Raw genomic sequence first — 12771 nt, forward strand, 5'->3', positions numbered from 1 at the left:
CAACATGTGTCTGAGCCAGTCATCGGTCGTGCTCCACGAGTGCGATTGATCTTTTTTGAAAGGCCAGCATAAAAGTAAATAAAGCTTGGAATAAACAGACGATAATGTTTGTAGCTTTTTCCTTCAGGTATTTTTTTTTTGCTATGAAGTGCCATTTTACACTGCCCGGTTCTGCCGCTAGCGTGTGCATGTATAAAACAATTTCTTTTCGAAATAAAATTCCTTGAGAGTTGTAGCGTTTGTGTCATCCGCTCTCTTCGTGTTGCACTTTTCTGCGCTGCCCCCCTTTTCAAGATGCTTTAATATATCACCGGTCATCTGCCCTGCGCATTACAAGGCCTTCCACAGTTCTATTTCTTCATCTGTATCAAATTTTTAAATAAGTGACCGCTGATGCGGCTCAGCATAGCTATGGCGTCCGGCTGGTGGGCACAAAATCGTGGCTAAGATTTCCGACCATGACGGCCGCATTCCGATGGAGGTGGAATGCAAAATCGCTCGTGCACCGCCGTTTCGGTGTACGTTGAATAACTCCAAATGGTCTATATATCAATCGGGAGCGACCAGCTACGGCGTCTCTCATTCCCCGTGAGGCGCTTTAGGACGATATCCATTTTCTCATCTAGGAAAACGACCATTGGATCAACGAGAATGCTTCAGGTATTTGGACCCAGCAGCATTAGATCGCTCGAAACATACTTAAATCAGCGTGACTGCACGGAAATCACCTGTGCGATGTCAGTAATAGGAGCATCGTCGCTATAATGCTGCACCTGCAACCGAAGATTGCAAAATGGATCACAATGAGCGCCCGAAAAAAAAGCGAGAGAGAATACAATGAAAAAACGCAGGACCAAACGGTTTGCATGCTTCTAAATTGCTCACCCGAAAAATAGCCGACAACTTCTATTCTTTTAGAGCTCTTTCTCGGCCCGTCCTCGAGTGATACCATAGCGGAGTGCGGACCGTGGCCTTTGGCTGCGCCGCTGACATCCGGCTGCATTTGTACACCGCTTCGGCCGTGGCGGCACGTTCCACAAGAGGCACGCACCACATCGTAGCGCACCACCACTTGACGAAATAAAAAGCAAAGTGCAGCAGCTACCACGACCCTGACCCTCTTCCTCGGGCGAGTTTCGAATAAAGTAGACGTGTTTACTGTGGTGTCCAGGCCAACGTAACGCAATTGCTTATCTTTTTTATTTATTTTCAAGCAAAGTTGGTTACAAGACACTGAGCTCATGATCCACAGAACTAGATGTATATGATTTTCTCTCTCCCTCTCTCTCTATCTCACTGCTTGTAGAGTGCGGTACCATCCAACGTGACTACGCACCTCATCAATGCTTTAAAACTGACTTTTTTTAAACGAAAAGTATGAACACGCAGCGTAATTACGCAGCGCTGTTGTTATGTTGTGCCGTGCCTGCCATAGTATAGCTAAATATGTCCCCATATTTCGGCTGTTTCCTACTTAGAAAGCAGATGCCATCGCAAGATAATGAAACTGAACACAAGGGCACAACTACCTGTATCCTTGCTCGTTGTGCCACCGTGGCTGACTGTCCTTAAGGCTGTTCGGAAAGTCAAGTAAAAGATGTCATACAATGAAGGTTGGTATAGTATATTTGCATTCCGCAGCGACGCAGCGAAAGTTCAAAAGAAGCTTCGCTTACGATCAGATATATGCGATGTGTGCGTATATATGCGCGCTCGTGCAATATGTGCGATCTCATCGGCTTTAAATGCACCAAAGAAAGACTGCAACTTTTTTAGAAGAAATTGATGTGGACGGATCAATCACCCCCTGTGTATTCATTTTTCAATACTTATTCATTTTTGTAACAAATTTAAATTGTCTGCAGGAATCCGTTTGCTTTTCCTGCTGTATGAGGATGCGCTACAAATGATGCCAGCTTTTTTTGGGAACTCTATGCCATGGCACTCTATCGCCATACCGCCGGTGCTTCTTATCATCATTATCCCCAATAATAATAGCTGACTATATTGAGATAAAATTATTTTGGGTCCCTTTTCTTTGGTCTGTGCAGAGGTAAAATGTTTATGAAATATGGTATGTAAAGAAATTCAGTAATTCAAATTGTGCACTATTTGCGGTGCTCGCTGACTTTGACGAAATATTTGCTCCAATTTGGGACAGGTGGCCAAATCGACAGTTTTGTTGATAAAAACGAAAGCCTTCAAAGCAGCAGCACGCAATGCATTTTGTGGAATTTTAAAAGTATGTGTTTGTGTTTACAAACTTTCGTGTAGCTCCAGCACAATCAGCCATGCGTTAACTGGGTAAACGAATTTCATAACTAAAACAAGACAGCTTTAGCACTTTGTTGCCCAACGGTACACCGGCTCAGGAGGAAAAGTTGCACGAAGAGCTCGATCGCGTGCAGCGCTGGAAAGGAGGCGTTTTCGTTGAGAACGCGATCAAAAGACCACGCGGGGTGCAGTTAACGGCACTACTGTATTGTCAGCCTAGGGATAAACGCATAAAAAGAGTCAAGGGCATAATTAAGCTTGCTCTTTTTTCGTTCGTGGATTTCTTTCGAACTTGAAAGAAATTACCGGAAACGAAGAGGCGGCGCCATTTATTTCGTGTCTATTGTCCCTTTTCGCGCTGAATGGGCTGAGCAGCGGGGAAAACTACGCGACGACTTCGCGCGTGCAACTTCGGAGACAAGCCGGAGCCACGCAGCGGGCTGGGGGCGGAGTGGGGGGGGGGGGGGTGTTTGCGGCGGGTCGCGTTACTAGCCGCAGCTGCCGAGTCCGACGCCACCTCCCCTTCTCGGGGCGACATCTCGGCGCTCAAAGGACTCGCGTCGAGCCGTCTTCAGTGGGGACCTTGTTGGCGCCTCACAGGGCTCGGGAGTGGCTACGCTCGCACCGGAGGCCATGGGTCGCAGGCCGTGCACGACGTCGTTGTCGCTGCTGCCGGTGCTCGCCGGCGCTCTCTCGCTGCTGTCGGCGCCGGTGTGGGCGCAGGGCGGCGAGTCGGCCACGCGCAGCTACGAGAACGACCTCAACGACGTGCTCAAGGTGGCGGTGGAAAAACTGCTTCCGCTCGTGTCGGACTTCGTGACGAGACCCGAGGTGTCGACCGACTGCTCGACAAGCATGCTCAAGACCTTCGTGGCTCTGCGTCAACAGAAGGCCTGGGCTGTCCGGAGTAAGTACCGCTGCCGACGAGAGAAACCGTGCGGTTGCGGTTCTATTATTTTCAATTTCCTGTCTCCTGGTGAACGAGTTCGTGGAAGTATTCGATAGTTATACGACGACACTCAGCGATGTAATCAGAATAGGCGGCAAGTTAAAACTGGGGACGAAACGAGTGATTCGGTCGGACGTTTCGGGCATCGGGAGGCTTTTTGCGAGTACTCATGAACTGTCTGGCCGAGAGCAGAACATATAAATACGCTGGTGTTGGGCTGCTAAGCACGAGGTGCCGGGATCAAATCCCGGCCACGGCGGCCGAATTTTGATGGCGGCGAAATGCGAAAACAACCACGCACTTACATTTAGGTGCACGTTAATGAAACCCAGGTGGTCCAAATTTCCGGAGTCCCCCACCCCCCTCCCTACAGCGTGCCTCATGATCAGATCGTGGTTTTGACACGTAAAACCCCGTAATTTAGTTTTTAATTACTACAAATATGCCTCATGCCACAAGCGTCGACCTCGAGCACTCGAATTCACATATATTGTTTCACTGATCATGCCATTTCATCAGAACGCACCACTTTTCTTAAAAAGCACAATACCATAACCGGGTTTGTTATAACAAAGTCTATTTATACAGATAATAGTGGATGGCTAATGTTGAAATTCGGAGGCTCCCTAACACCCACGAGAATGTCGACACACGGCTTTCTTTATTTCGCTGTTTTTTTTTCCATCGTTCTGACCCCGTCCGAATGCAGTCGCCACACTCTGTATACGAAACGCCGCTTCGTATACAAACGTGTGAAGTCAGTTAACTCGGTGATTAATCGCAGGAAGTATGAAGTGTTATATCCACCATAAATTTTACACCGCGATATCCCCAACTTGCCACATTGAGGTTCAAGGTTTGCATCTAGAGGTTTCTTTTTAACCAGCATTGCCGCTTCCACTCTACTACCGATTTTTGCAGGTCAGCAAGTTTAGCACCTTCAGAATGAGGAAGAAGTTTGCGAGAGTGAAATTTATTTCCTGATAATTTACAATGCACTAAAAATCACTGTGTTTCAACTTTCCTAAATGTCAACTATTTGCCCGTTCAGGACATAGGCATCGTAGGTATATCTCGCCCCCGCACATACGAAACGATGCCTTAAAAGATACAACTATTTCCTCTGTGTAATCGGGAATGAAACGTGATTTTCAACTCAGTGATAACATCTTCTCGTGTGAATCGATTTTTACCTCGGCTTGATTAATGTATTTATTCCAATGACGCATGCTTCCTAGAATAGCGGTATTTCTTTTTGTTTTTATCATGTGTGCTCATAATCGCTCTGCGCTACCTTCTTGTACCTCCTATGTTTATGCTTTATGTTACGTTAATTTCTATTTTATATGAAAGTGAGAGGTATTATGTCTTTTGTTTTGTATTACCACTCCTGTAATAGCCATTTCGAGGACTCAGTATCAATTAACAAACAAACAAACAAACGTGTGCTCCAAAAAGCGTCGAGGCATCTCCTTAGCTGCTCTGCCCTAAATTACGACCCCGTTATAGGACTTCAGAATTTTGCATCAAGGCTGCTCACACCGCAGCGATAACCGTCCCGACCCTAATGGTACCGAACGCAAGAAAAAAGAAAGAACAATGCAGCGATGCGCTGTCGTAGCGTGCATGCAGTTGAAAATAGGGAAGGCCTAGAGAAATCGTACGTCGCGAGGTCGCTGACGGCGAAGCACATTATCAAAGTCCAGCATGATACATGTGACACTGCTTGCTTTGTTGTGCAAATGGAAAAAGCGCGTAGTTTCACAAAAGGATGTTTCGAGGGAAGCGTGGCGCAGCACCTGTTCGACCAGTATTGATTGAACAGGTGATTCCCACGCTGGTTTTTATGACGTCTATTGTATGACCTAGCAGCACGCAAGAAGCTCCCTGCCACGCTGTAAACGCGAAGCGGAAATTCGTCATTAGTGTCGACACAACTTCGGCTTGCGCCTGCAGGGCCTGGGCGCGCAACGCGAGATCAATAACTAGAGGGGCCGAGGCTTCAGACCGGCAGGGACCCTAAAAAAGGTGTGCTAAAGTAAAAAAAAAAAGAGTATGTTAGTTATGCGGGCGTACGGTGTGCACACGATTTGCTTTGCACTCACTCGAGTCACTCATGTTCGGCTTAAAGATTTACTTTTCATTTGTGATCCCTTAAAGGAGAAATACAATGGCACAAATTATATCATAAATGAAGCTAATCATTGCCACACAGCAAATGTGAGATGACAATGTTAGATTAAAACAAAAAACCAGAAGTTTGTTCAAAGCTAGAGGGACGAAGTTTAAACAAATCCATCAACTATACCAATCGCTTCTGCGCTGGGTGAAGCGCAGTATACAGACGGCGCGTAACCATATCTCCCTCTGGTTATGTTTAGTGTGAAACTCCATGGGCTGCAGTAGCAGAGAAAAGAAACGTGTCACCTTCTCTTAAGAGGGATAAAGTGTTAGAAGCAACCATTATGTGCAGATGGAGAACCACAGGTAGCGCCATGGACGCTCCGCCACTTGCGTCACGTGATAACGCAAAAGGCTCATTTGCAGGTGGCGTCACCGTGCGTGATCACTCACCCTGTCCCTGCTATAGCGTCATTGTTGAGGTTCATGCATGCAGAACTGTCAGTGAGCAGGGTACGGTTACTGGTTTTAGCGAGCTGCATGGTGGCTTTGCATAACGGTAAGTTTGTGAGATCAGTTTAGAGGATAGTGACAACTGACAAGATACGAGACAAACACAAGTGGTTGTGTCTGTCTCGTCGCTTGTCACCATCCCCAAATTTGTCCACAAAAGCCTACCGCAATGAAGCTCGTTTTTTTTTCGTTTTTTTTTTAACGGTTGCTGCTGTTGAAGCCGTTTTTCGTGCTTCAAGGCAAACAGCCCAAGCTCTACATGCTAAGACTTTTAGATAACCCCGGGTAGTCAAAATGGATCCGCCGCCCTCCACTACAGCATGCCTCATAACCATATTGTGGTTTTGGCTTGTAAAACCCCTGAATTTAATTATTTTACCGCACATATACTTTATTAAGGCGAAGGCTTTATGTGTCTCATCAGTCAGTCAACCTTCGAAGTCATTAAGCGAAAACGCGTCGACGACACGTAGGGCACAAAGAAGCCACGAACCCTCGACCTTCGTAATTAAGAGTAACGACTAAGCGAATTAAGAGGGATGATTAAGCGAAGTAGACTAAGCGAATTAGGGGCGATGAGTACGCCATGTGTCCGTCTTTACTGCATCGGTACTTCGGCTTTCGCCTTCAAGTCCTCTTAATGATAAAATAAGAGACCCTGTGAATTTTTCAACTCTAGCGATTTACGGTGTATGCGTGGAGCAACCGCTAAGTGTCAATAAAGAAAGCAGGCCCGCCTACGTGAATATTGATGCGCACTGACGCCCTTCATGGTCCCTTTCGAGTCATTAGATTGTTTGTACGGGTATGCAAAGGTCTCGCCGTAGTCGCTGCTATATCTTTCAGAAGTTAAGAGAGCTGTAACAAATCAAACTTTGAGAAAAAAATGGCTGAAGGTGATTCTGGGTCTAAGATGTGCAGTTTCCTGGGAGACTGAGCAGACCAGAAGAAATGTTTGAGCGGCAGTCTTGCTCCAAGTACCTCGGTATTGTGGCACACGTGATTGCTCTTTCATTTCTATTTTTCATTTTCTTACGGGGGTGCAAAGGCGTTATTATAGTACCAAAGTGTGACTAAGCGTACAAATTGAAATGCGTGCTCTCCCGTACAGTGGCCATGTCCAACGCCATGTACGCACCGAACGCCCTTGAAGGCACTTACGTGGCAATGGGAGGCTACGACCAGTGCCTTCGTACTCGGGTGCGCTCGTCCGATGGCGAGCTCTATTTCAAGGGCCAGTACTGCTCCGTGCTGTTCTCCCTGCCCAGGGATTACTACAGGCGTTTCATCGAGTCGTTCCACGAGATCGGAGAACTGCAGGTATGCTTCGAGTATGCAGTGGACGACACAAATGAGTTAAAAGACCTGAGAATCGCCTGGGCGCAATGACATCAGCGCTCTTTTAGCTTGGAATGTCCGGGCGATACTCGGCGCTTTCACTGATTGCTGTCGCACTAAACTTGCTTCAAATCGGCGCTTCAAAACGTCAAGCGATTGTTGCAACTATATCTGCGCTGCCGACTAATTATGCTGATTTATTTATTTATTTATTTATTTATTTATTTATTTATTTATTTATTTATTTATTTTCATGCCCAAAAAAAATTGGAGGCCAAAACCATTTCTTTTTTATGGTCATGGTAGCATCGTCACGGTGGTGCCATGTTCTCTCCCTATTTCGTGCTGCCAGCTGGTGCGAAGCTGTCAACCTTACGTTGGCAAGACAGTTCTGCAGCTTCCCTTCCCGAATGCTGCAGAAGAGTTAGCAAGTCACACACTGTTGAATCACTGAAGTGAGGTTACGCGACCGTAAACCCCTCCCCCACTTTCTGTTTGCAGACATCAACAAGGCACTGTATTTAGCTGACCCCCTTCCATGTACACACGACCACAAAGATTTTCGAAATTCCGGAAATAGACCAGAAGCTGAAAGGCTTTCTGGCCTAAGCGCTGAATGTGAGGTGCGGCACACACTTTGCAGTTTGTAGCCTGCAGCTGCGAAATATTTGAGCGCTCTCACAGTTTGCGCGTTGCGAAAACATTTGTGGCCCGGTGTACAGCTGAGGAGAGAACCGGGGACGTAACAGTTTCGTGTCCCACCGCGAATGTTCTACTGGCGCGCGCACATTTCTGTTATACACGCCCAGACTTTCACCCTGATCCCTCACTTTTGAACTCTAAGGCTTACATAGCCCGAATCATCCTGTTCTTTTTTTTCTTATCTGCCAAAATTAAAATTAAAATCCCATTTATTCGAAAACTAAATCACTACTCAAAGTAATTACTAAAATTACCGGAGAGTAAGCTTTCTACGAAATAAATCCGTAATTCATTGTCGGCCTTCGTCTTTCCTCGAAAAACATGCATCGGTCCAAGGAAATGAAATATCATGCAGTTATGAAAAGCTACCATTCACTTTTTTTTTTGCAGTGTACTATGGGGAAACAGTATGCACAAATGGTGGGTGTACAAAACAGAACCTCTACTTGTGCCCTGAAATCTTGCTATAAGTGGGACAAATACAGTACATTGTTTCATCCTTACAACTTTGTATTTTCGGCCATCGTCCATAAGCCAACTATATCTGTAAGTTTTATTCGCTGGGTATTAAGGTTCAGAACATAACGTGGGAACTACGGCGAGCAACAATTTGATCAGGGCCCGAATTCACAAAGCCATACGTGCAAGGACCATTTGCAAGAATAGTAACCGTTGATCGCGCCAGCGAATAATGCAATAACGAGAGCGTTGGCCAGTTTTTACGAGCGATGGGCCCCGTGAATCTGGTGCCACGTTCCTACCCACACGCGTATACGTGCAGCCGGAGTTGCGCGTTGAGGATGCCTGCCGGGCCGCACGTCTCGCCCATTACGCAGGGTCGCCTGGACCCCCTGACGGCTTCATCGCCCGATCGAGAGGGCGTGGACACACTCGGAGGACTCTGCGCGCCGTCGCTCTGCACGCGGGAGGACATGACCTTCTTGGTCCGCTCACGTGAGAATTTGAACCACTATGGTGTGCTGTTTCCTCTTCTATATGGGCAAACTCCAAAACGACTTTTGCCCCTACGCATGCTCTAATAAGGTTCCCAATACATACAAGCGAAAAACTGATGTTGTTCAAATGATGCTGAATGTCAAAGTAATCAAATGTAAAAAATTATTTCATACGTCCGACACCACGGACACTTCAAGTGCAAGAGCAGTTTTACGGCCGGCATCTTCAAAACAAACGTTAAAATAAATAATTCTACGTGTCCGAGTGCAGTGTAGTAGTTGCTTTCATGAGAGTCGCTCTTTCTCTCAACATAAAGTTCCCGCACCACCATTGGGACTTACACCCCATAATTTGATTTTAATTGACAAGCGTTGCCAGGGGAAGTGCAACCGTACACAGGGATATATGATTGCCAAGTCAATATATGGCCAAGACAGATATTGGCTATATAATGTTACGTCCATATGGTAATTCAATGTTACTAAATCTCAGAGCTAAATTCATGCTAAAGGCTTAGAGCTGTTCATAATCCTAGATTTGGGTACAGAAATGAAGCAGCACTATTCAGGGGGTAGGGAAAGATATGTGAAAAAGGAAGAAAACACACAGAACTACATGTGTCTTCTACCTTTTGTCCCGGAAAGACGCTCTTCTAATTCTTTTCCTAAGTATCTCTCCAATTGACAAAACTAGAACTGCATTGAAGCATATTCTCATACTGCAGCGCCCTGTGTACGACGACCTGTGCCACGTCAGACACTTCGGACACTTCATGTCCAAGAGCAGTTTTACCCCCCATACACCCGCGTTCGCCTGTACGCTACTTGTTCCTCCGATACCTGTCTATTAATTATTCGTACATACATAGCGTTAGACGCCATCTGAGTGGCTACTCACAATTATTCCTTTAATTTCACTACCCTTTGTTTCAGTGATAAGCGAGTACGGAGGTAACGCCACAGTGACGTCCTGCAGCACTGATGACGCCAAGGGGGTGACATCAGTTCAAGCGTTTTCCATGTAAGTCATGCGAACCTCTACTGCACGTGATACTTACGTTTGATCAGCTGCTCCCCAAATGGAGCACGCTAAGACACTTCATGTATGTGTCGCAGAGCAGTGCTCTGTCTTATAGGTCTGCTGGTTGGTGTGGGCACCACGCTAGAGTGTCTTCCTCAAGCCGACGTTCACGCTCTGAGGACCAAACCTGGAGGTAATCGCCACCTACTCTTTCTCTCTCTCTCTTTCTCTCTCTGTCTCGTTAGAGAGAGAATAAACATTTTTATTGGGTGAATGCAGCTTTGGAGAGGCGTCCTCATTCCAGAATGCCTTGAGCTCGGGCCGCGTCCTGGGCCCTCGCAATCAGCCGTTGCTGATCCTCGAGGTCGGAGCTGGCCAAGGCTCTCTCCCAAAGCTCGTTAGTGGGGTAAGGGTTCGGAGGATTTAATGGTGCCGCTCTGCAACCCCCTTCTATGTGCGTGAGGGACCCGGCCTCTGCGCAGAAGCGGCATTGCGGAGAGAATTGTGTAGGGGCTATGAGGTGATTTCTGGTTGGGTGGGGGAATGTATTAACCTGTAGAGCTCGGAGGAATCGCTCCTGCTCTCTAGGTAGTGACTTGTGTGGGGGTGCATATGTTCTGCGGGTTAGCTTGTAGTGCTGTGTGATGTCTTGGTAAGCTGATTAAAGGGTGCATGCGCTCGGGTTCAGATTCCTCGGCGTCGGCTCGTTGCCAGGAATACAGAATGGCAGAATATCTCGGCGCGGCGGAAGGCACCTCTTGCGAAAACAGTGTGCTTGTTTTGTAATGCATAAACAGCTTCGTAGCGGTATGAGGCAGGGAAAAATAATATTGGTCTACAGGTAAACAGAATAGAACATTTTGTTCGGCGACGATGTCATGCCGAGTGACTAAAGCGAGCCCTTGAGAGTTCTGGCTTAGCACGCATTCGTCTGCAAGGCTGTAGAATAAAACCCCCAGTCGAAAAATGCTTACTAATCCTGAACATTTAATGATATTTTTCATACAGTAACATATTTGAAGATGTCTTAATGCAGTAATGTACGCCGTTTCATATAATTAGCACCGGCTAAAGACGCGTGCCTTGCTTTGTGTTTTGACAAATTTTGATACCTGCGCTCACTGTACCTAGAGTCTCATGTAGAAATGACACAGCTAGCTTTTTTTTTTTACTTTCGGTATTCTGCGAATAAGAGGAGCCTTGTTGAAGTCGCGAATTCGGTTGAGTGAAATTCCGACGAATTGAGTGAAGAGCTCAGAAAATGGTGCATTTTTGGGAGCTGATCAAATTACAGCGAAGTTTTTTATTGCTAGGATTCCCTGCATTTTTGTTTTGTGCGCCATCTAGCTGCGCCGTCGCGAAGTCCCCGCATACTCAGTGGCACGTACCCAGTGGCGCATACCCATGGGAATTAAACACATTTTTCTTTAACTTCACTACCTTCGGGATCAGCCCACCTCGGGATCGGCCCCCTTCGGGATCGGTCCAATTATAAACATAGCTAGGAAAGCAAACTAGCCAGGCAATGCCAAGAATGCCACTCCAATTAAAGAGAAAATGAAGAGGAAGGCAGGGACGTTAACCAGATATGAGTCTCCGGTTTGCTACCCTACACTGGGGATGGGGGATAGGGGTTAGAAAGATGACAGAGAGGAAAACGCAAAAAAAACGAATGCGCACACATGGAGACACACACAAAAAAGGCGATCCAGTTAAAGTCGTTCACAAAGGCCGGTAGATCGCAAGAAGCGCAAAAGCGCTTGCACGGCCTTCTTCTGGGACGGTAGGTCTTTTCGATGTTGCAGAATTCTTTTTTCGGATAGCGGTTCGTCGTCCAGTTGGTCAAGTTCGTGGCTAAGGCATGCCCGCTGTGGACTGTACTGCGGGCAGGTGAACAAATTATGGCCAATTGATTCTTCATGGCCGCAGTGGTCACAGGTTGGGCTGTCGGTCATCCCTATGCGGAAGGCATAGGCTTTAGTAAAGGCAACGCCCAACCAAAGTCGATATAAAAGTGTGGCGTCTCTACGGCGAAGTTCTGATGGCGCTCGAAGACTTAATGTTGGATCAAGTGAGTGCAGTCGCGGATTTCTTAAATGTGGCTCATTCCATTGCGACGCGGTGCACTGCCGAGCAAGTAGGCGGAGCTTCCGTGCCGCGTCAGTTCTAGAAAGAGGAATTGGGACGTGGCGCTCCTCAGTATGGGCTGAGCGGGCAGCGTGATTCGCCCGTTCATTGCCGATAATCCCGCAGTGACTTGGAAGCCACTGAAAGGTTATTTCGGGGCCTGCATCACTTATATGGTGTAATGTCTCTGTAATATGGAATATTAGTTGTTCGTGCGGTCCGCGTCGTAAAGGTGACAGTAGAGACTGCAGTGCCGCCTTGGAATCGCAGAATATTGTCCATTTGTGTGGCGGTTCATCACCAATGTGATGAAGAGCAGTAAAGAGAGCTGCGAGCTCTGCTGCCGTCGATGTTGTCGCGTGGGTCGTCTTAAATTTGATTGTTGTAGCTTTCGCTGGTATGACGATTGCCGCCGCGGAGCAGCTTGGAAGGACATATCCATCAGTGTAAATATGCGTAGAGTGACGGTAGTTCTCGTACAAATATAGTAGCGTGAGCTGTCTAAGGGCTGGTGATGACAGATCAGCTTTTTTCGAGATACCAGCTATTGTGAGGTTGACTTTTGGCTGAGCGAGGCACCATGGAGGGATCGAAGGTCTCGCAGCCGGAGTGAAACAAGCTGGCAATTATTCATCATATGCGGTTATTTGTCTGGCTGAAAGATGTGTGTGGTCTGTCCGCTGTTAGGTAGGCCAAGTGGTGACGAGGAGTCCTGGCCAGATGCCTTATATGGGTCCTGAGTACTTCAATTTCAATGTTGGTCCTGACAA

At 47.0% G+C, this 12771-nt stretch overlaps 1 protein-coding gene across 1 annotated transcript in view; it reads left to right on the forward strand.

Moving 5' to 3' along the window:
- The first annotated feature begins 2808 nt into the window (after positions 1-2808).
- LOC135902668 (nose resistant to fluoxetine protein 6-like) overlaps positions 2809-12771 on the forward strand; it is a 44028-nt gene continuing 34065 nt past the window's right edge. Inside the window, exons 1-5 of the mRNA XM_065432883.2 lie at positions 2809-3181; positions 6969-7177; positions 8734-8851; positions 9787-9874; positions 9970-10067. Of these exons, the coding sequence (XP_065288955.1) occupies positions 2908-3181; positions 6969-7177; positions 8734-8851; positions 9787-9874; positions 9970-10067 (787 nt within the window). The 5' untranslated portion in view covers positions 2809-2907. The remainder of the gene's footprint in view (positions 3182-6968; positions 7178-8733; positions 8852-9786; positions 9875-9969; positions 10068-12771) is intronic.

This window comes from Dermacentor albipictus, chromosome 1, assembly GCF_038994185.2.
Source record: "Dermacentor albipictus isolate Rhodes 1998 colony chromosome 1, USDA_Dalb.pri_finalv2, whole genome shotgun sequence".
NCBI lineage: Eukaryota > Metazoa > Arthropoda > Arachnida > Ixodida > Ixodidae > Dermacentor > Dermacentor albipictus.